This window comes from Drosophila mauritiana, chromosome 3R (genome assembly GCF_004382145.1).
Source record: "Drosophila mauritiana strain mau12 chromosome 3R, ASM438214v1, whole genome shotgun sequence".
Lineage (NCBI taxonomy): Eukaryota > Metazoa > Arthropoda > Insecta > Diptera > Drosophilidae > Drosophila > Drosophila mauritiana.
This window is the reverse complement of record NC_046670.1, coordinates 3,142,944-3,163,488: the sequence shown is the minus strand read 5'-3', so window position 1 is coordinate 3,163,488 and position 20,545 is coordinate 3,142,944. Positions and strand designations below refer to the sequence as shown.

The window sequence follows — 20,545 nt, the reverse complement described above, 5'->3', positions numbered from 1 at the left end:
GTCGACACCACAGGCGTTTATTGCAAACGGGCAGGACTTTATAGACATCCTTTACATTGCATTTTCAGTATGTTACCCTTCAATAATATAAAATTTATACGTAAAATATACTGTTGTACTGTTTAAGAGGATTATTTAGCTATTGACTTATACATACATTTTATTTAATATATTTTTTAGAATTTTCTATTGTGTTCTATGCCCTTTATTAAATTAATTATTGAAAATGGAAAGTATACATTCATTAACGGAAACATTAAACGAAAATGCAATGCAAAGGGAATGTAGTATTTATCTTTTATTTAAAAGCTTTTTAACTGGCTTTCTGATTAGCTACTAGCCAACTTACCCCGTTTTTCATTGCAGGATGGCAATGCGCCGCACCTGAACAGCCCGCCCTCGCAGTCCAGCACCTTGAAGCTGGAGAGTGACCCGGCGGCGGGTGGCCTGGTCGGTGCCCGGGGTGGCGGGAGCAACCCACCGCTTCTCTACGACGCCATGCCCACGCTGAGTCGCTACGAGCAGCTGGGCCTGAGCATGGCCAGCTACTCCGCCGGAGCGGCGGGCACGGGCGGCAGCAGCAGCACCCTCAGCTCCGCCGGCAGCACGGTGAGCAATGCGATGGCCGCCAACGGAAGTGCGGGCCCGGGTGGCTATGCCGCCCACCTGCACCACACGCTGCCCCACAACATGGCTCCTCAGCGAGGCCACGATCCGCTCAACCTGGCCGACTACCTGACCACCAGCAGCCTCATAGACTACGGCCTCAACAAGCCGCCCGCTGCGCACATGACGCTGCCCAAGGGCATGGGTCTGGGCCTGGGGATGGGCGTGGGCGTTGGAGCAGGAATGGGCGTGGGTCCTGGACCGGGAATGGGCATGGGCATGGCATCGGCGATGGCCGTCGGCACGAGCCTGTCGCCGTCGCAGCTCAACACCATCACGCATAAGTCGGCGGCAGGACGCAACCACATCATCACGGACACACTGCCCGGGCCGGAGAGCTGCGTCTAAGCACCATCCTGTCGTCCTGGCATGGAAACCAAAAGACTGGCGCACAGCAGTAGCCCAAAACACAGCCGAATCAGAGTGACAGCGAACAACTACTAGTCATGTGAAGCTGCGGTCAAGTTTGCGGTGGAGGGGTTGAATACGTTAGTTAATCCAGCTCAAGCCACCCTTATAAGTTTACTGATTCTGCAGACCAAGTTTGAGAGTATAGAGTATAAAGTATACATGGTTTTAAAGAAAAATTTAAGTCTATTTCGAAGAAGATACGTGTTGTTTTTAGTAAATATTCGCTAAATTTTAAATGTTTAAGTTTGTAAAACAACATATCCTAAATTTACGAACTACACTGTAAACAAAGTAATTTTAGGATTGCGGAAAACATATTTTATTAGTTGTATAGCGTTTTGTAAGCTCTATGATCTGATTAATATAAGAAAGGAAATGCAAAATATCATTGTCAAATTGAAACTTTTTTAGGATAAATCTGTTGTAAAATTAAAAGTGCTGTAAGAAGGCAACTTTTGAGTTGGTTTTGACTTGGGTCTTAACCAAATTTGAACCGAGGGTGCTACCAACTTGACCGCAGCTGTACACTTAAAAACCCTGTTCGACAGCGTCGCTTAGAAGTAATTACTAGATGTAGAGGAGTAGCTAAAGTACGAATATGTATATGTAATGCGTGTGTCTGTGTCTCCGTTCGTTTGTAAATGTTTAAGCTAAGCGTAACCGTAGATGTACTTGTATACTATATCCTCCGACTGGTGTAGGTCGGAGCCCCTCCCAGCCCCGCGCCTCTGGGTTCAGTCTTTAATTTAAGGGGCGACCCCCAAGGTGAAACTAATCTTCCACGACCTGTGCCCATCGCGAGGCCGAGTGGCTGGGAGCAGGGCTCTCCAACTCGAAACTCGTTGTTGAATCTGTTTGTCCCGGCTAAAGTGAGAAGCACATATCCCCCGGAAAACATATCTCCCCTCCTGCCGCAGACGCACTATTTGAACTGCCCTCCCGCGAACGAGATCAAAGTCGGGCCGACCCGAAAAAAGGCAAAGTTATATTGGACACGTCTTGCGCCATTGCGTGCCCAGTGCTGGTCATTATTTAACTTTTAAACACGCGCCAAAAACAGCACCAGATTTGAATTTAATGGTCACAGCAGTTGCTCCCGCTCCCGCTCCGGCTCCACTGCCATTAGCAGCGGGGCCAGCCAACAAGTGAGCAATAAAGAAAAGTTTAGAAAAATATCCCAATCCATGCTGCTGGCCGAATCCCCAATCCGGAGTACCCCCTCCCGATTGAATGGGTATATATAACTGGGCACGGATTTGTGCGCACGATAGCGCAAAACGATGACAATAAATGGAAAAGTTTTTAATAAGCTAATAAAATGATTTATGCGGGTCGAGCGATAAGAGGGATAAAGGCACGGAGTTCCACTTCCAGATGGCCATTTGATGGGCCCGATTCCGGCCAATTCCGACCGACAGACACCTCATTGACGGACGCCAACCAGTTGGACCTGAGCACCCACACACACAACGAATGTATTCTTGAGCATTATTTATTGGATATTGAATGGGTCGGCCCAGCTCGCAGGTTTGGGGCAGTTCCTCCTATCATCCCACTTTCATTGGCAATTGTTATCAAGGCATTAGCACATCGGAAATGCTATACGACTATATCATACTCAAGACAAGGGCTAAACGACTATAAGTGTTCAAACGTTTGTCATATCAGTTGGGCGATTCTGTTCTTGACTTTCTAACGAAGAACCGTAATGGGAAATTAAAAATATCTATGCTAAGTCATCGATAGCGATTAGTGAAATCAATGTAATGTCATAATGTTTAAATGTAAAAGTTATAGCATCCAGGCAACTGGTAGAGCAAATCGTAAACTTCCTCCAAGTTTATACATACATAGGCAAGGTCCCCGCTGTAGATAACCAAAATCGAGTGCGATTAGTGCAATTTTAAAACGATCCCCAACAACCTGTAGCATCACGACATCCCCATGATCCATGTCGAGGTCAGCAGACACTATTTTATGAGCCTCAGAGAGGTCAACGATGTACATACATACATGCAAGCCCAAGTCCCGAAAACAGACAGACATACATATACACATCATTGTAACTGACTACATATGTAAAAATGCTTAAAATATTTGTGATAAAGTAATAATGTTAATGATAAGGAATAAAACGTAAATATATTAATGAGAATACATTGAGTTTGAATTAAAGCAATTCGAGTTGTTCTTTCATTGCTGGGAGGCACAAGGTTTTCCCCAATTATTTTTTCTCCTTTCGCAGATACAACTGTTGATAGCAATCCAAAAACATAAAAAAATCTTCACACATTCGAATGATTTTCTGAAACCAATGGAAAACTGTTTTGTCGCTCCAAGAAACCCAACATTCTAAGGGGAGAGGTGAACTATCTAATACACTTTTCCCACTTTCGATATATAGAAGTAGCAAAGCAGATGTTTTAGAGCTTGAAAGCGAGCTCCACCTAGCGGCAATTATATGATTTGCTCATATAAGGGGCAGGACAACGATTTTTTTTGGAACTGCGGTAGCTTTTGGAAGGAAAATAATTACAATTTCGAAATCAACGCTAGATTTAAAAGTAAAAGCATTTCCTTACACTTTCTACATTAATTTAAACTAACTAGCCGAGGTAGAAATTAAGTTCTATGCTGGCTAATTAACTTATTTGAGTAATATTTACCAAAACGAAAGGAATAGGAATGAATTCTCAACACTAAAGTACCTACAAAGCCGTCCTTTATGAATGAGAAAACATAGAAGATTCATCTTCTTCCGGTGAAACATTTGCAGCCCCATATATTGTTAAAAACACGTTACAATTTGAATTTGAAAAATGTGTTCCGTTCACAATGGACGCCGAGACAGGCAGTGTTGGTAAGCGCGCGCAGCAGCTGGATAGGTCAGTGCCAAAAGGCACTAACGCGTGGCGAGCATAAACATCTGTTTGTCGGAGTCACAAAATGTAGGAAGTTTATGGTTTGTAATCGAGCTAATTGATTGGATTGCTGGCGCAACTTTGGCGTCCCCCGAAATTTGAAGTGTGTTGGGAGTGCTTAATCCACAAAAGTGCTAAATTGCCATGGCAACGTGAATCGAACGCGAATAACAACACCCACCCACACAGAGACCATTGAAGATTCGCATTATTGCATCAGCAACTGCGTAAGTGCAGAGCATTGACTCCATTTTTGTTTGGCTGATGAAATTGCAGCGCGATTTATGTTTCTTGTGAAATTCCCCAATATGCTTGCCCTGCTGCCTCTTCTGCTCTTTGTTGGTTGCATGAATTCAGTAAACGCGGCAGTTACTTCCCGGAATTCAAACGGAAAGGAGCTTTCCGCGAAGCGTCCTCAATCAATTTCGAGATAGAGAATAATAACGCAGCTGACGCGATCAAAACAAAAGCGCTTGTGTAGAAAATCAGATGCGAAGCAAACGCGGCGAGGACAAGACGCGAAAAGCTGTCAAAACTACGCGCCGAAAAGGGAAAGGGTCTAGACGACCTAGAAATCCGCTACGCGTATCTACATAAAACGTAATCATTTAATACAGTGGGAGTTATCTCACAATTAAGAAGGTTCGTTTTTTATACTAAGTTTTCTTATCTGAAGAACATTAACGAGGTGTGTATGAATTGGGGAGTCAAGATTTAATTGTTAAATCGAACGTCGCGGCTTCGCATCAAAATCACTAGAAAGTTAACTTTTAGATTTCCTGTGAAAGATAGCATATGACGTAATTAAAGCTATTTCCTGCCTTCTAATTGCGAAAATAAATTAAATAGAATTAAAACCTACAAATTTATCACTTATCTTTAACTGTTAAAATTAAATATATCCGTAATAACATTCCGCATTAAATATTTAGGTAATTTTAGGTAAATTTCAAGTTAATTTGTTTAAGCTCTACCCCCATTTGCTAAACAAAAATACACCTAAACGTTCCATGAAAGAACTCAAATGCCCTGTGGTAGGGTATTGCGAAAGCTTTTGAAGTATTCAGGTGCGCTTGTTCTTCGGTCGACAAAGCAAAACAGCGGGAGCAGGTTATAAACAAAATCGAAAGGCAGCAAAAGCGGAGAGCACAAGTACGCACACAACTACGAACTACAACTACACAGCACCCAGAACCCAGATAGCCGAACGAACAACAAATTCGACCTGGGCAAATGAAAAGCGCAGCCAAAATCGATATTTTGTGCCAGCGTCGCGCGCAAATAGGAGCTGCTTTAGCGCTTAATATCTCGCATAAACTCGAGTGGATTGGTTTGATTAGTGAGTCAAATATAGGGATTATCTGGTAAGATGTTTGGAACTTGTCGTCTTATCGACCTTCTGCCCCACCTGCCCCCGCGCATGTGCTCCAAACAACGGCCAAAGTCGTCAAGGTCGCTGCAAGTGAAAGAGGACGGCCAAAAAAACAAATGAGGAAAATTTCAGTTTTGATGGATACACATAAGCAAACGGTTGCATCAAAACGATACATAGAAGTTGAAAAATAATTGTTTTTAAAGTGAAACAAATGACGTGGTATCGAAATAAGGTTTAAAAATACTTAAGTACAAGATTAAAAGTTATTTCAGCCCAATATTTAACTGCTTGGCGTTGTGAAATGAATAATTCTCAGACTAAATACAGTAAAATATGAGTAAACAAATCAAGTAATATTTACTTATGTATCTCACTGCTATTATTTCAGACACGGCTGTTCGAAAATATGTATGTACATATGTAAACACATACATATGTATGTGTGTACGTTTTCGATGTCGCAATTGGCCCAAAAAATGTTTTCTTCTCAAGACAAAGAGTTCCTTTGTCTAAACAGAATTATTAGCATTTACCCCATCTGAAGGAAAGTCATTTGTATTTATTTGAACCACTCCTCTCTTTTGCAGCAACACATTATGGAGTCCTTCCTGAGTCTCTTTGATCCCAATCAGGACGACGGCTTCGAGGAGGAGCCCGAGCTCAATGGCAACAGCAGCGGCGGCGGAAGCAGCAGCAGCGACTATGAGACGGACGCCAATGCCAACGAGTGCAGCGTGGTGAGCGGGATGCCCACCGAGCGGGGCAACCTGATCTTCGACTTCGAGCAGGGAATGCTGCCACCAGAGCCGCAGCTCGGAAATGTGGAGTACAAGCTGAAGCTGGTCAACCCGTCGAAGCAGCGATTCGAGCACCTGGTGACCCAGATGAAGTGGCGTCTGCGCGAGGGAAACGGCGAGGCCATCTACGAGATTGGAGTCTCCGACGCCGGCTATCTGCAGGGCCTCAGCGACAAGGACATGAATGCGTCGCTCACCACGCTCAAGCAGATGGCCCACAGCCTGGGCGCGAGTACCTCTGTGCTGCGGCGAAAGATCATCGCCGCACGTCGCGCCGTCGCCGAGGTACTGGTCCGTAAGATCCCCGACGACCAGCACAACATCGAGGTTCGGGTGGCGGTGCTCGGCGGAGCTGATGCAGGCAAATCCACTTTGCTGGGCGTGCTAACACAGGACGAGCTGGACAACGGACACGGCCGGGCGCGGCTCAATATGTTTAGGCACATGCACGAGATTCAGTCTGGTAATATGTCGTTATTAGTACTAATTACAAATATAAATTAATTCAAAAGATTTGGAATATCCAGATGTACGACATCTCTTGTTGACCTTCAACAAACTTATTTTCCAAATTCTATTTATATCTCATAAAGTCTGATTTGTTTGCTTGATAAATGACCGATTTGCTTCTCTTCTTAAGGCCGCACCTCCTGCATCTCCCACGAGACCCTTGGCTTCGATGCACTGGGCAATGTAGTCAACTACAAGTACAATGAGATGATGACGGCAGAGGAGATTAGCGACAGATCCAGCAAGCTGGTTACCTTCATGGATCTGGCCGGACACAGGCGCTACATGCGCACCACCGTGCAGGCACTGAGTGGATACTCACCGCACTACGCCATGCTGGTGGTATCGGCGGGCAGTGGTTGCAACGACACCACTGAGGAGCACTTGGCTATTGTGCGGGCACTGGACATGCCCTTCTTTGTATTGGTCACGAAGACAGACATCACATCGCCGGACGCGACGGTACAAGAGTTGTGCAACCTGCTCACCACCATTGGGTGCCGGAAGGTTCCCTTCGTGGTGACCAACACGGATGAGGCCATCTCCGCCGGGTCAAACCAGATCTCCGAGAACATTGTGCCCATCTTTTGCGTGTCGAATGTTACGGGCACGGGCCTGAACCTAGTCACAAAGTTTCTGTACGTCCTTTCGCCCGGAATCAGCAACGCCGAGAAGGATCGGCTCGAGCAGGAATCTTGCGAGTTCCAGGTGGACGAGATCTTCCGGGTCTCTGACGTCGGACCAGTTGTGGGCGGTCTACTTGTCCAGGGCGTGCTGACAGAGAATATGCCCATGAAGATTGGTCCACTGCCCGATGGTAGCTTTCATCCCGTTACTGTTAATACTATCCACCGAAACAAGGCTCCTTGCCGAGTTGTTCGTGCTGGTCAGAGCGCATCGCTGTCTTTCAGTATGGATCAGGACGTGCCAACGCTACGCAGTGGCATGGTTCTTCTGGGTGATATTGGAAATAGTCTGGATGAGCCATACGGGACCTTCTTCTTCCAAGTGAGTGGCTAGTTTTCATTTATGAGACATATTATCGTTACCAAATAAATACATTAACTTTCCCTTGCAGGCCAAGGTGTCCGTGCTGTTCCACGCCACGGCCATCTATGTCGGCTTCCAAACCACAGTCCACATAGGAAGCATTCGCCAGACGGCCGTCATTCGGGGCATTATGGGTGGCGAGCGACTGGGCACAAACGATTGTGCTTCGGTGATGTTCGAGTTCGTCGGCCACCCGGAGTACGTGCGTCCTGGAATGCGCATCCTGTTCCGCGAGGGAACCAGCAAGGGAATCGGAGTTGTCACGCAGGTTTTTCCCGTCAACAAGACGGGCATAAAGTAGAGAAGCGGGCCAGCTGGATAGTTCCAATGACATAACTATATATCTCAAACAAAGATGACATGTACATACACTTAATTAGCAATTAGAGGGAGGCGTTAAATCCTAGGCAGATCTTCTGTACACTTAGTTTCGGGTTCTGTGATTTTTCGTTTAAGCTCGGCTCACAATCGGATGTTGTGAGTAATCCTTCTCAGTTAACCTTACTTCATTAAAAACCACACCAAAATTCATACAATGTTTCTTTCAATTCGCTGCTGAGTAATTAACGAACTATCGATTTTTTCCCTTCTATCAGACTATATATGTACATATGATGAAAATCGACTAACTCTAAACAACATTTACCATTAATTCTATGGTATACAAAGACGAAAAAGTGCTCAACAATTTGTTTATTTCGCTCTACTGCTATTAAGCTCATCTTGACTACTGCTATCACTTGTTGCCGGGACACTGGCGCCACCCTCAATTTCTTCCGCCTTGGCTGGCACTTCGGATGTGAACCGGAAGAGGACGGGTACCTCTCCTATGGAGGGATTTCCGTTCGCTTCCAGCAGGCGAATCCACGAGAGCAAGGAGTCCTTTGTGGAGGTGCCTGTGGCACAGATGGCCATAATGGTTCCGTCGTCCTGCTGGTGGACAGAGCGCAGCTTGCCCAGCTGATTGTGTCGCCTTGGTGGAGCACGACCGAAGAAAGGTACTTCAATGTGGGAGACATCGTCCTCGTCCAGCTGCCGCTCATCTAATTGAGACAGGAACTCGGAATCTGCATCGGCGCGCAGGGTAAAGTAGTTAATCCGCCGATTCCTAAGCCATATGTGGAAGGGTCCCTCGATGTACAGAGCTTTCTGGCGAGAGTGCTCCCGCAGCAGTTTCTCCTGCTCGGGACTCATTCCGCTCACGATCCACGTATCGTCGATGGCATCCTTCAGCTCGCTGGTCTCGTAAACCGTGATCTTGGACCGCAGGTCGACCGTGCACATCCGCTCCAGCGCCAGCTTGGCCATTTCCAATGTATCATCCGGAACAGGATCGGGCAGTGGCCACGGTGAGAGGTTCTTAAACTTTGGCATCCAGTACATCATGCGCCAATACTTGCGCAGTGGATGTCCCTGCCTGCCGAAAACATTAAGCAGCATCGCCTCCATCTCGTGGTCGGGCATCACGCCGCAATCCTCCATCTGCTCAAGCAAATCAATGATGCACTGCTGCTGTTTGGGGTAGTGCATGAATTCCGCCTGGAACATGTTGGTGGGTATGAACTTGCCCTTGGGCATCACGTTGATCAGGGCCTTGTAGACCTCCAAGTCTCTTTCCACCCCGAAATCTGCCATATTCTTGAGCGCCGCGTAGATAAACTCCACGTGGTTGCGGCGGTGGACGTCGCGCTCCTGGAAGATCTCCACCATGGTCAGGTAGCTGTTTTTCGTCCTGTCCTGGGCGGCGGTAAAGGGGTTCCTCAATGCCGGCAGGTTTTTTGTGCCGGGTTTCTGTGCCCTGGGATTTGGATTCGGGTTCTGTTTCGGATTTCCCTCATCCGTAGCGTAGCATCTAAGGCGGCTGACCAGCGAATGGCCTCCATTGCCGTGCAGCCGCAGCAGGCATTGTGCGCGGCGTATCATTTTTTATTTATAATTAATTAATTGAATAATTTTGTAAATACGATTACAAAACATTGCACAAGCTGCGGAACTAGTTCGCGTTTTGCAGCACTGCTGCTGAAACATATGTTTTTATAGCGCTGACAGTCTAGCGTATTTAGCGAAATTTGGTAAATTCTGGGGACGGAAAATTGTATTTAATTTTGGCTGTACCTAAAGATTTTCAATCTTGTATAGTGTCATGAGTGTAGTACACGCATTTACAGTCATACACTAGTAACAGAAATTGAAGTCAATATAGCATAAGCTCATTCTGCCTTCCTTCACGAATCTCCTTCGGAGAACAGCTGTTTGTCTGGATTTAGGGCAATCATCACTGGTGACTGAGTTGCTCAACACTGTATTAACTCAGTGTATCCTTTGTGCTGCTTTTTGTTGTTATTTCACCGTTTTCTGCGTTATCCTTATTCGCATAGTTTTCGGTTGTTTTTCTGTTGTTTAAGTTAGTTCCGAACCCTGAGTTATTTGCACGGGCGCGCGCCCACATCAAAATGCAGTCCAACAAGCCGATCTCTGCGGCGGAGGCCTGACCAGCAGGCAGTATCTATAACAGAAGCAAAACAATAGAATTTGGCTTGGTCCCAAGGAGCACCCACCAGCCCAAGGTTATTCGAGACTTCCAGCCGCCAAGGATGCACTGAAGGGGAGCGGAAACCCAAGGAACATTTGATGTTCCCGCTATGCGAAGAGGCTAAAGAGGATTCGGGCATCACATTCTACTGACATGTTGTGCTTCGACTCGGAGAGGATGAACTGGTACTACCACGTCCTGGCTAGGCGTCCCTACTTGGTGGTCGTCTCTATTGCTGTCTATTGTGTCGCTTGCATCATCGTGGCCCTCATCCTGAACAAGCTGCCGGACTTCAGCGATCCCACCTTGGTTTGTCCTATTAGATTTGTCAAAAAAATTCTTGATATGTGGAGAATTTATCTTATCTTTTTTATTTTATTAATGAATTAATTTATAAAGTATTAAGCACAAGGAAATAATACAAGAATGTCACTTTAATGATAATATTTTTTTTAAATTTCTTTAATATATTTTTTAAATATTAAGGAGGTAAAATATTTCATATATGTACAGGATTGCTAAAGAAAACTACAGGATACTTGTATACAAAAAGTTCCTGTATTATATTTTCATTATTAATATTGTTTAAAAGTTTGTTAAAATTGTGGAAAATAATATGATTAATTTCTCAGTAATATGACTAATTTGATCACATTATAATGTGATTATTTATCATGATTGCTCACTTTTTGGTTTTTATGATTCAACATATATTTCACTTTAGGGCTTCGAAACCCGCGGCACCAAGATTGGAGAACGACTGACGGCCTGGTATAACCTGTTGCAAGAGACTGACCACCATGGAGCGCTTTTCTCAAATCCATCGGATCTGTGGGAGAGGAGACGCGTGGAGCAGGGCTATGTGGAGACCAGGCTGCATCCAAATCACAGGCGCCGCAAAAACAAGCACAAAAACAGGAACAAGAACAAGCGGCGCAAGGAACAAAATCAAAGCAGCCACGAGCATCACGATGTGGCCCAGAAGATGATGCAGTTCAAGAAAAGGCTGAAGGCCACTAGTTCTCCTTCCCCAAATCTCGGCGTTGACACCTGGATGGGGGACAGTGGAGTGTTCCGCGACTACGAGATTACAAACGACAGCGCTTCCTCCTCTTTGGAACCCACGCGACGCACTGAGCAGATCGAATATGGCCACAACACCACCTCAGTGGACGAGGAAGAGCATCAGCAGCGGGTGCAGACCAAGAAGAGCACTTGGCGTCTCCTAAAGCAAGCCGCCACCTTGCCCACGGACGGTTGGGCAGACATGCATCGTCGCCAACCCATCGAGGGATTCTTTTGCGACTCATCGCCGCGGAAGGAGTACTCTCATTTTGTGGTCCAGCGGATCGGCCCCAACGCCACCGATTCGCTATTTGATTTGAACGGCCTGCTGGCCATGTGCCAGTTGCAGGACCAGATCACCGAAGTGCCCAGCTACCGGGCATTTTGCGAGCCGGAGATGCTCACCACTGAGTGCTGCCGGCCATGGTCACTGCCCAACTACGCCGCCATGCTGGCCAACAAAAGTTCCTGTTTCGACCTCACCACGGAGGATGTTACTTCGCTGCACACGCTGCTCTTGGGCTGCTATGAGTACTTCCACGACCTAAAGATGGACAACCACTGCAACGAAATACCGCATTGTCGTGCTCCTGAAGAGTGCAAGCGGCTAAATATCGTCTTTAACGTCCTGAATTTTCTCACCGATTTTAGTTTCATCAAGTCTAATGTGAGTTATTGAGTTTAAAATAAGCTTAGTTCTTTTGTTCTTATTGTTTGTATTTGTCTCTTCCTTATTTCTTATTGCATTAAATTCGACCAAATAATATTTTTACCTTTTTTTAGGACTCGAATGTATACCTGAAATACGCCATGATTTTTATACCCGTGGCGCAATCCAACCGCTTGCTGCCGCTGTTCCACGAATGGGAAGACGTGTAAGTATGGACACCAGGCTAATATTTGCGAAATTGATACCGGTCAATTGGTGTGGAGGGCATTACACCGTTTTTAGCTTTCATCAAGGCCGGCACGCATATGGTATCAAAATAGGTGGTCAAATTGTACTTTGTGAAAAGTTTTCGTAAATCGGTGGCGATTTTGTCCAGAGTCGTGTCCTTTAGCCAACGTTCTGGATAGAAGGAGCTCTTAAACGGCTCGGTTTCCTGCAGGCAATTGTAATAGCACCCATATGTGGTCCGGTAGTCCTCGTCCTTGAGAGAGTAACCTCTTTTGTTCCTATAGCGCCGTCGACTTACAAAGGAAACGAAGTCGTTCCGAGAGTAATCGTTCATGTACACCGTTCTACGAAGCTCCTTCACAAAGTCCTTTAGAATTCGGAAGTTTACAGGCGGATACATAAAAAATAGCTTGTAGATCCTTTCGTTACACCACTTGTTCCGCTTGATGAACTGTGCGTAGTCCTCCCGCCAGTCCATTGATTGGGGCCATGTCTTTGTTTTATATTCCATGCCACCAACCTTTAGATTTGCGCAGTAGTGACCACTTATTAGAGAGGGATCCTCTTGGGCTTTCCTAATCGGGGGATTGTAAACGGCTCTTCCAGTATGGTCCACATAATCCGCTCTGCTGGTGGTTACGAGCACCCTCGTCCTTGGCAATTCCATTTTAATCAATTCCTTTTCCCGTTGCACTGGATCCATTTTGCAATTTTTTTTGTATTTTTCTTATATTTAAAAATGTTTTTGGTGTTTTCTGTTTGATAATAATATTCTGACTGATTTTTCAGGGAACTGAGCAACGAGCTTGTGGAAGTGGTTGCGATGGACTTGGGCCTCGAAAACGAACTCTTTAACGAACTGCTGCTTACGGACGTGTGGCTAGTTTCGCTGGGAGGTGCCTTCGTCATGGCTAGCGTGTGGTTGTACACGGGATCGGCATTTATCACCTTGATGTCCTGCGTAGCCATATGCTTCTCGCTGGGACTAGCGTACTTTTTTTACGCCATCGTGCTGGAGTTTGAGTTCTTCCCCTATATGAACCTTCTGGCCGTGGTTGTAATAATTGGGATTGGAGCAGACGACGTATTTCTGTTTCTTAAAATCTGGCACTGTGTGCTGGCCGAGAGGTTCAGCAATCGATGTACCTTGACCACTCAGTCCCAGAGTGCTCTTCCCACGCCACTGGAGAACAGTGATCACACTGAGTCGCTGGAGAACATCATGGCGCTGACTATGCGACATGCTGCTGCCTCCATGTTCGTTACCTCACTTACCACCGCCGGCGCCTTTTATGCCTCCTACAGCAGCTCTATAACAGCTATCAAGTGCTTTGGGTAAGTTGATGCTTTGCAATTTCAATATTCAACAAGTTATATAAAAATCTTATTGTTTAATAAACGCTATTTTCAGGATTTTTGCAGGAACTGTCGTGGTGACCAACTACTTGCTCATGATAACTTGGTTGCCCGCTTCGGTATCTATTATGGAACGACTATTTGCCACCAGAATATCCTGCCATCATCCGATGTCGATGAAGCTGATTCACGCCTGCAAGAAGTCAATTAACCGATTTTGTCAGATTTTTGAGGAGTGCATCACGAACAGCATCATGAACTATGCCTATCTGTGGCTGCTGATCTTCGGGGCTCTAGGCGCTTCCAGTGCCGTCATTGTGTTCTGGTATCCAGGACTTCAGTTGCCGGAAAAATCACACTTCCAGCTCTTTGTGTCAAAGCATCCATTTGAGGTTTACTCCAGTCTCAAGCAGCAGTTCTGGTTCGAGAAACCATTGCAGGCGTACGAGAACTTCAAGATGCACATGCATTTCGTTTGGGGCGTTCAGGCGGTGGACGACGGCGACTATACGAACCCCAACTCATACGGCCACCTGCACTATGACAATAATTTTAACGTATCCAGCAGGCCGGCACAACTCTGGATCCTTGACTTTTGCCAGAGTGTGCGCCAGCAACCCTTTTACAAAGAGACCCTCGGCATGCTGTTGCCCAATTGTTTCATTGAAAATCTCATCGACTATATGAAGCGCAGGTGAGCATACACAACCATCTACATACTTACAATGGTTTAGAAAGCTCAAAGAAGCTGGGTTCGGAAATATCGATTTTTTTGAATTTGAAAGCTGGAACTGGTTTAGATGGAGATATAGACACCAATACATATTGCAATAAGTTATGAGAGTTTTTGTTCATGTTTCAGATGCATCGATGATATGGATAGTACCAGGAAAGACCGTTCACCCTGCTGTGACGCACAGTTCCCCTTCGAGCCGCACATATTTGAGTACTGCTTGCCACAAAGCATATCCAACATGTATGACACTACATTTTTCCGGCCCGGCGTGGCAGGACCCAAGTTTGCAGAAGCTCCTCGACTGGAGACGGAGGATTACCTGGGAATGGGTGGAAATGAGAGTGCAGAATACAGCACCAACGGATCATTTACACCGCTACTGGCCAAAGCCCTGGTCATCGAGTTCGAGTCCAACGTGGCCTACAGCACCATCTACGCAAATATTAGGCAGTTCTACGAGTCTGTAGAGCACTGGTTTCAGCTGCAGTTAAAAACGGCACCGCCGGAACTTCAAGGAGGATGGTTCACGAGCGACCTGAAATTCTACAATGTGCAGGACACCCTTTCGCATGACACCCTGGTTGCCATTTGCCTGGCCATGGCTGCATCACTTGCAGTGCTCCTATGCTTCACTGTCAACATATTGATTTCCATCTACGCCGTGCTAACCGTGTCGCTAAGCATATTCAACACCGTGGCGGTGCTCATCCTGCTCGGCTGGCAGCTTAACATCTTGGAGAGCATAGCGGTGAGCACGGCTATCGGTCTGGCAGTGGACTTCAGCCTACATTACGGTATTCACTACCGAATGTCCCCGGTTAAGGAGAGATTGGCAGCCACACAGTTTGTACTATCCCGCATCATTGGACCCACAGTGATGGCAGCCACCACAACTGGTCTGGCTGGCGGAATCATGATGGCCTCCAACATATTGCCCTACATACAGATTGGCGTCTTCCTGGTCGTTGTCATGATCGTTAGCTGGTTCTATGCCACTTTCTTCCTGATGAGTCTGCTGCGGGTTGCCGGTCCGCAGCACGGTTTTCTGGAACTCAAGTGGCCGTTGTGGAGCAAGCGGAGCAGTGGCAGCAGCAAGTTCTACGAGCGGTAAGGCTTTTATCGTATTGACCCTTTCAATCTTCTATATCTCGCTGTTTTGCGTTATTGGCATTTTTATCAAGCCGCCTAAGTCACCTGTTATCAGTTATTATAATCCTAATTTCTTTGTGCAGGAAACCCAGCCAAGTGATCGCCAGCGAGCAGCTGCTGACGCCCACAAGCTCGGCCATCGTGGAGCTGGCGAACTCGGAGACGCACGAGCTGGAGTCCCTGAACTCCAACAGCCTGATCAAAACCATTTCGGGCACCGAAAGCGCCCACGCATTGTCCTCGCTGCCGAGGGACTTCGAGCACTCATTCCAGACGCTGCACGAGTGCAAATATCAAACGTATCCGTCTACATCCAATTGAGTTAGTTACTATTGCCGGACAGCGCGTTGTTGTTGCCAGGGAGAATCAGGCAACTGCATTTTTATACAGGGTACGGCGGCTCTCAAGCCTGCCCGAGATACATTTATATATACATATACAAGCCGTGTGTCGGCATATTTAGTTTTAAAATATGCTGGCGGAGGCATATGTACGTGTTGTGCGAGTTCTACATTGATATACTCTAGATATATGTGTAATTGTACTTGGTAGGATTAGGCAAAGCGAAATCTTTTAAACTCTCCTTAGTGTGCTATTTTCAAAAGACTCCAGGCGATTGCAATATGCTTTTATGCTTTTTTTCTTGTGAAATTGCACATTCGATGCTCCAGCCAAGTGAATACGATTTGTAAACTGAAGCAATTAGCGGAGGAACTGGGTACTGGGTACTGGGTCTTTGTCGGTAGGACTGTACGATGACGGTATTATTAGTTCTTAGCCAAACGTTTCAACGCTGTTTATGTTCTTAACTGTAATCAAAACTATTTATACTCTGGTTTTATATTAGGTGTTAAGTTGGGCCGCATTGTTGGCGCCAGCAAGATGTAGTTACTTTATACGATAGTTATATGCGCAGAGATATGTGTTGTCTATCCTAGTTGTATGCGTTCAAAACATAAGAACATACACACGCTCACGTTTGTAATAACCATGTAACTGTGATACAGAAGGTGAGAAACTTAATGAAATCGGTGTTTATACAGACATAGTGTTATATCCCTAAACAATGACGTATTGTAATTACCTGCAACAAAATGGCCCTGTACTTCCTTCATTGAACTTATGTGTTGAAGTGATTTAATAAATGTTACTTGTAAAACCACTACAAATGCACTCTCAGATCAAATTGATGGATTTGCAAATCCGTCATAGTGCGGATACATTTATTTACTTTCACTTGTTAACCCGAAGCCGAAAATGCTTCGTTTCGGTTTGTGTGGAATGCTTAGTGATAAACAAATTGCTTGCACTGGCTTCCACTTTCCATTTTCATGCAAGCAGTTTCCTCGATTAGACTTCCATGAAGGTCCAATTCCACAGAAGGCTCAATTAAAACGATTCCCCGACTGGCTTGATTGTCAGCTCATGGATCTGCACATTGGGAGGCGTTTGGATGCAATAGGACACTGCATCGGCGACATCCTCGGCGCGCAACATGGGAAAGTTTGGAATGACCTCCTTGATTTTCTCATCAATGATCTCTGTGTCGACGGCGCCGGGACTTATGCTCTAGAAATGGATAGGTATTAAGATTCATATTAGTGTGTTAGTTGCTCTAGATGATTGGTAACAGATTATACCTCATTTAAGTAACTTTGCACTATCAACAACGAACTGACTATTAACCATAATATGTCTAGTTTTAACTTCAACATTGCTCTTAAATCCCGTTCAAAAAGGTTTACCCAAATGGAAAAACATATTAGAAACAGTTAGCTATGAAGATCTGCAATTATCATCACCTGTTTTTGCCCCGAAGCAATGATTACGATTTGGAAAGTCTAACCATAATCTATTGGTTTTCTGTGCCTTATGCACATCTGACTGGCATTTCCTTTAAAGTGAATTACACAATCAAATGAAATCAAAGTCTACTGACCCTAAAATATAAGTAAAAGAGAAGTGACTTTGAATTCTGGCACGACCGTGTGTGTCTGACTGATAGAACGTAATCGATGAGGTACTTTGATCTTGAACGTTCTGATTCTGAACTCACCGTAATCTTTGTCTGGGTCTTCTTCACCTGGAACTCCAGACGCAGGACCTCCGCTAAAGCAGTGACCGCAAACTTGGAAGGGGCATACATCTTGAAGTTGAAGCCGGGCACCACGGGAATTTTGTGACCCACAACGCTGTTGATGACGACCACATGGCCATCGGTGACATTGCGCGTCTGCTGCGATCGGAATGCTTCGCGGGCACACCACACGAATCCCAGTACATTGGTGTCCAGAACGGCTCGCATGTCTGCGGCATTGTTGGCATCCGTGATGAGGGAACCGGTAGTGATGCCGGCGTTGTTCACCAGGACATCAGCACCTCCAAGGGTCTCATCTACCCATGCGAAGGCATCGATCACTTGCTGCTCCACGCTGACGTCACACTTTCGGCCATGGAAGCGGGCTTGTTGATCTGCCGGCAGAGATTCCTTTAGCTCCTTCAAGCGCTCCTCCCGACGAGCCAACCCCACGACGACCATGCCCTTGGCCACCAGATCCTTGCAGCAGGCGGAACCGATCCCAGAACTGGCACCCGTGACCACAGCAACGCGATTCAACCAACGATCCATATTGATAGATATTGTATTTTTTTACGGGAGGTCTTTCAATTCGAAAACTCGCACAATAACTGAGCTCTCGCTCATTGATACCACACATTTTATAGGCACCAGTGGCTTTTTAGACTCAAAGAGCTTTCGCTCACAGGTGAATTCACTTTAAGAGAGCTACTTAAGGTGTTGGTTAAGTTAGACGATCGCCGCCGATATATGAAGATTGTCATCGTGATTCTCATTGTCATTGTCAACGACAATAACCAGAAACTTCCAAACATAGATTATTTTAGTATCAGAATTCCAGTTGCGAAATGTACAATTCAAAGTAAACCGTTAGATCGGGAAAGTAATCGAATGTGTATTTCTGTTAAAATCATGTTATGTTAATGTACATTGTATTAATTATTTCACAATGCCTGCCTTTTAGTACTTGGCTTGATTGATCATTGCACAAATGGAAAAATTAAAGTAATGCCTTGCAAGTAATGCTTTGCAACACTATCATCATTCGAAAAACAAAAGTCTGTCCTTTTTTAATAATATAAAATGTATTACCTTAATATATGGTATGCAGGTACATATGTACATATGTAAGTAAAGTTCTGTATCACAATTTAGTAACACCCCTTATCGGAACCCAATGTTAAAACTTTAAGATTTGTTTCTATCTGGAAATAGATAATTGGCAGTAAAGAATGCTTCGGGCTATCGCAATTAAAAATCAAAATAATTATTATTATTGTTTCGGAGCTCAGAGAGAGGGAGCTTTTATCAAAAAATATAGAATGACAAGTCATGCTGATATGAAAAGTTGTGCTCTGAGATCAAAAAGTAAGAAAACATTAAAAAAACGGAAAAAAACATGACATTTGAAATGTGCAAAGATCAGATGTATATATCTTATACTAAACAAACTTTTAATATAATGAGTATCAATATATAGCAAGATTATTTTGAATACTATGTACATATATGTATAACAAAGCTACCTCAGGGAATCGGTCCCCAAGCTATCATTCTGAAAATAACATTTTTTTAAACATAACAAGGGTAAGCGCTTTAGGTTTTTCTCGACTATCAGATACTCAGCTAATAACAGTGCGAGGGAGGAATTTAATTAATTTTATATGCACATCTTTGCATCTTTGGATCAATTAATAACACACAGACAAAGATGGACAGATCGCCTCGGCTAGTGATACTGTTCAGGAATATATATATTTAGTACCCTTCTGCTCTACGATTAACGGGTCTAAAAGTCGATTAGTGAAGATATGTATGTACATACCTCATCCAAAATATACATTTGTACAGTACCTTTTGTGGTACTTCGTATCATAGTAGGCGCCGGATGTATATTTAGTACAATAATAACTATTAAGATACAATCAGTATAATTTTATAAATCCAACTGCATTGCTGCAGTAGCCGTGTAATCGTGAACTGGTCAGCTCGACCTGAGGGCGATTCAGTGCTTGCGAAGAGTGTAGCGATCGATCGGTCCCGATGGCATAATGCCATCCTTGGCCTTAATCAGCGCCGGAAGGCAGATGGTCTCGTAGTAGGTGGTAAGATTGTACTTGGTGAACAGCTTGCGCATCTGCTTGGCGAACTCTCCTATCTCCATGCTCCTGACATTCGATCCTGGTTCTGGGATGAGGATCGACTTGAACGGATCCTCCTCCTGGATACGATTGTGATAGTTGCCATAGGTCGTCCGATAGTCAATGCCGTCCGAGCCGTCGAGTTGGACCCTATGCTCGCGCTGGCTGATGAGCGACTGGTAGTCTTTGGGCGAGTAGTCCGAGATATAGGTGGTCTTGAGCAGGTCCTGCAGATAATCCCTGATGAGGAAGTAGTCGATGGGAGGGTTCACGAAGAAGAGCTTGTAGATCTCCTCGTTGCACCACTTGTTGCGCTTGACGAACTGCGCGTACTCCTCGCGCCAGTCCATGGATCGTGGCCATGTCCGCGTCTTCAGCTCCTGCTTCTGGACCTTCAAGTTGTGCGCATAGTGGCCCGAGATCAGGGCGGGATCCGTTTGCTTCCGGAACGCGGTGACTGTTCGCTTCGGCTTTTCGGAGGAGTAGTCCTTGTAGAACGCTTGCGAGGTTGTGATGTCCTTGCAGCACCTCGGCAATATGTGGTCCAAAAAGATCAAATCCATTTCGGCCAGCATGGCGTCTTGTGTTTTTTCAGCCATTGCGGAAAAGATATTTTTATGTTTTTTTGTGTTTCCGTAAAACTCAATTACAGTGTTAGCTTATGCAAAGGTACTGTGTTCTAAGTATTTTTTAATCGTGTGATTCGAAAAGCAGTGTTGTTTGTTGTAACTTAAAATTTCTTCTCCTGGAAGATCCCCGTTTTTTTAAATAATATATTAAATTGCCTCCATGCCATTCTGTAGATGTTCTTGTATTCTACTCAAACCGTTATTGCCAAGGCATTAAATTAATACCTTGTA

At 45.1% G+C, this 20,545-nt stretch overlaps 7 protein-coding genes across 10 annotated transcripts in view; 3 read left to right on the top strand and 4 right to left on the bottom strand.

Annotated features, from left to right (window-relative positions):
• The window catches only part of LOC117144739, a 95,903-nt gene extending 92,676 nt beyond the window's left edge, over positions 1 to 3,227 (top strand). The window contains exon 18 of the mRNA XM_033310091.1: positions 367 to 3,227. Within this exon, the coding sequence (XP_033165982.1) occupies positions 367 to 1,014 (648 nt within the window). The 3' untranslated portion in view covers positions 1,015 to 3,227. The remainder of the gene's footprint in view (positions 1 to 366) is intronic.
• Positions 3,228 to 4,001: 774 nt separating this feature from the next.
• On the top strand, positions 4,002 to 8,261 carry LOC117143855 (GTP-binding protein 2). 4 transcript variants are annotated; one of them, XM_033308717.1, is made up of 4 exons: positions 4,002 to 4,225; positions 5,961 to 6,633; positions 6,811 to 7,688; positions 7,759 to 8,261. In XM_033308717.1, exons 2-4 carry the CDS (start codon positions 5,970 to 5,972, stop codon positions 8,029 to 8,031), a joined length of 1,815 nt encoding a protein of 604 aa, XP_033164608.1. In that variant the 5' UTR covers positions 4,002 to 4,225; positions 5,961 to 5,969; the 3' UTR covers positions 8,032 to 8,261. The 4 variants fall into 4 exon arrangements, with proteins under 4 accessions (XP_033164608.1, XP_033164611.1, XP_033164609.1 ...); XM_033308720.1 differs by lacking the exon at positions 4,002 to 4,225 and adding an exon at positions 4,374 to 4,640; XM_033308718.1 differs by lacking the exon at positions 4,002 to 4,225 and adding an exon at positions 5,182 to 5,337.
• A 147-nt stretch (positions 8,262 to 8,408) lies between these two features.
• Positions 8,409 to 9,731, bottom strand: LOC117143857 (evolutionarily conserved signaling intermediate in Toll pathway, mitochondrial). The gene has a single exon (XM_033308721.1). The coding sequence runs from the start codon at positions 9,651 to 9,653 to the stop codon at positions 8,424 to 8,426; it is 1,230 nt and encodes a 409-aa protein (XP_033164612.1). The 5' UTR covers positions 9,654 to 9,731; the 3' UTR covers positions 8,409 to 8,423.
• A 289-nt stretch (positions 9,732 to 10,020) lies between these two features.
• On the top strand, positions 10,021 to 16,636 carry LOC117142901 (protein dispatched). The gene is made up of 7 exons (XM_033307182.1): positions 10,021 to 10,572; positions 10,988 to 11,995; positions 12,112 to 12,203; positions 13,016 to 13,561; positions 13,638 to 14,276; positions 14,445 to 15,425; positions 15,551 to 16,636. The coding sequence occupies exons 1-7, from the start codon at positions 10,417 to 10,419 to the stop codon at positions 15,786 to 15,788; spliced, it is 3,660 nt and encodes a 1,219-aa protein (XP_033163073.1). The 5' UTR covers positions 10,021 to 10,416; the 3' UTR covers positions 15,789 to 16,636.
• Positions 12,200 to 12,989, bottom strand: LOC117142903. Its single transcript, XM_033307185.1, has one exon. It carries the CDS (start codon positions 12,927 to 12,929, stop codon positions 12,222 to 12,224), a length of 708 nt encoding a protein of 235 aa, XP_033163076.1. The 5' UTR covers positions 12,930 to 12,989; the 3' UTR covers positions 12,200 to 12,221.
• A 17-nt stretch (positions 16,637 to 16,653) lies between the features above and the next one.
• Positions 16,654 to 18,149, bottom strand: LOC117142902 (farnesol dehydrogenase-like). Its single transcript, XM_033307183.1, has 2 exons — positions 17,524 to 18,149; positions 16,654 to 17,036 (listed from the first exon to the last, which is right to left on the bottom strand). The coding sequence occupies exons 1-2, from the start codon at positions 18,094 to 18,096 to the stop codon at positions 16,857 to 16,859; spliced, it is 753 nt and encodes a 250-aa protein (XP_033163074.1). The 5' UTR covers positions 18,097 to 18,149; the 3' UTR covers positions 16,654 to 16,856.
• A 1,256-nt stretch (positions 18,150 to 19,405) lies between these two features.
• Positions 19,406 to 20,363, bottom strand: LOC117144042. Its single transcript, XM_033309011.1, has one exon. It carries the CDS (start codon positions 20,282 to 20,284, stop codon positions 19,550 to 19,552), a length of 735 nt encoding a protein of 244 aa, XP_033164902.1. The 5' UTR covers positions 20,285 to 20,363; the 3' UTR covers positions 19,406 to 19,549.
• Positions 20,364 to 20,545: the final 182 nt, after the last annotated feature.

Bases quoted from the DNA above. Each gene is read 5' to 3' on its own strand.
- LOC117143855 (XM_033308717.1), top strand. From the start codon at position 5,970: ATGGAGTCCTTCCTGAGTCTCTTTGATCCCAATCAGGACGACGGCTTC. The intron at 6,634-6,810 runs GTAATATGTCGT...TCTCTTCTTAAG, and splicing joins CATGCACGAGATTCAGTCTG to GCCGCACCTCCTGCATCTCC. The intron at 7,689-7,758 runs GTGAGTGGCTAG...TTTCCCTTGCAG, and splicing joins ACGGGACCTTCTTCTTCCAA to GCCAAGGTGTCCGTGCTGTT.
- LOC117143857 (XM_033308721.1), bottom strand. From the start codon at position 9,653: ATGATACGCCGCGCACAATGCCTGCTGCGGCTGCACGGCAATGGAGGC.
- LOC117142901 (XM_033307182.1), top strand. From the start codon at position 10,417: ATGTTGTGCTTCGACTCGGAGAGGATGAACTGGTACTACCACGTCCTG. The intron at 10,573-10,987 runs GTTTGTCCTATT...ATTTCACTTTAG, and splicing joins ACTTCAGCGATCCCACCTTG to GGCTTCGAAACCCGCGGCAC. The intron at 11,996-12,111 runs GTGAGTTATTGA...ACCTTTTTTTAG, and splicing joins TTAGTTTCATCAAGTCTAAT to GACTCGAATGTATACCTGAA.
- LOC117142903 (XM_033307185.1), bottom strand. From the start codon at position 12,929: ATGGATCCAGTGCAACGGGAAAAGGAATTGATTAAAATGGAATTGCCA.
- LOC117142902 (XM_033307183.1), bottom strand. From the start codon at position 18,096: ATGGATCGTTGGTTGAATCGCGTTGCTGTGGTCACGGGTGCCAGTTCT. The intron at 17,037-17,523 runs GTGAGTTCAGAA...ATCCATTTCTAG, and splicing joins AGACCCAGACAAAGATTACG to AGCATAAGTCCCGGCGCCGT.
- LOC117144042 (XM_033309011.1), bottom strand. From the start codon at position 20,284: ATGGCTGAAAAAACACAAGACGCCATGCTGGCCGAAATGGATTTGATC.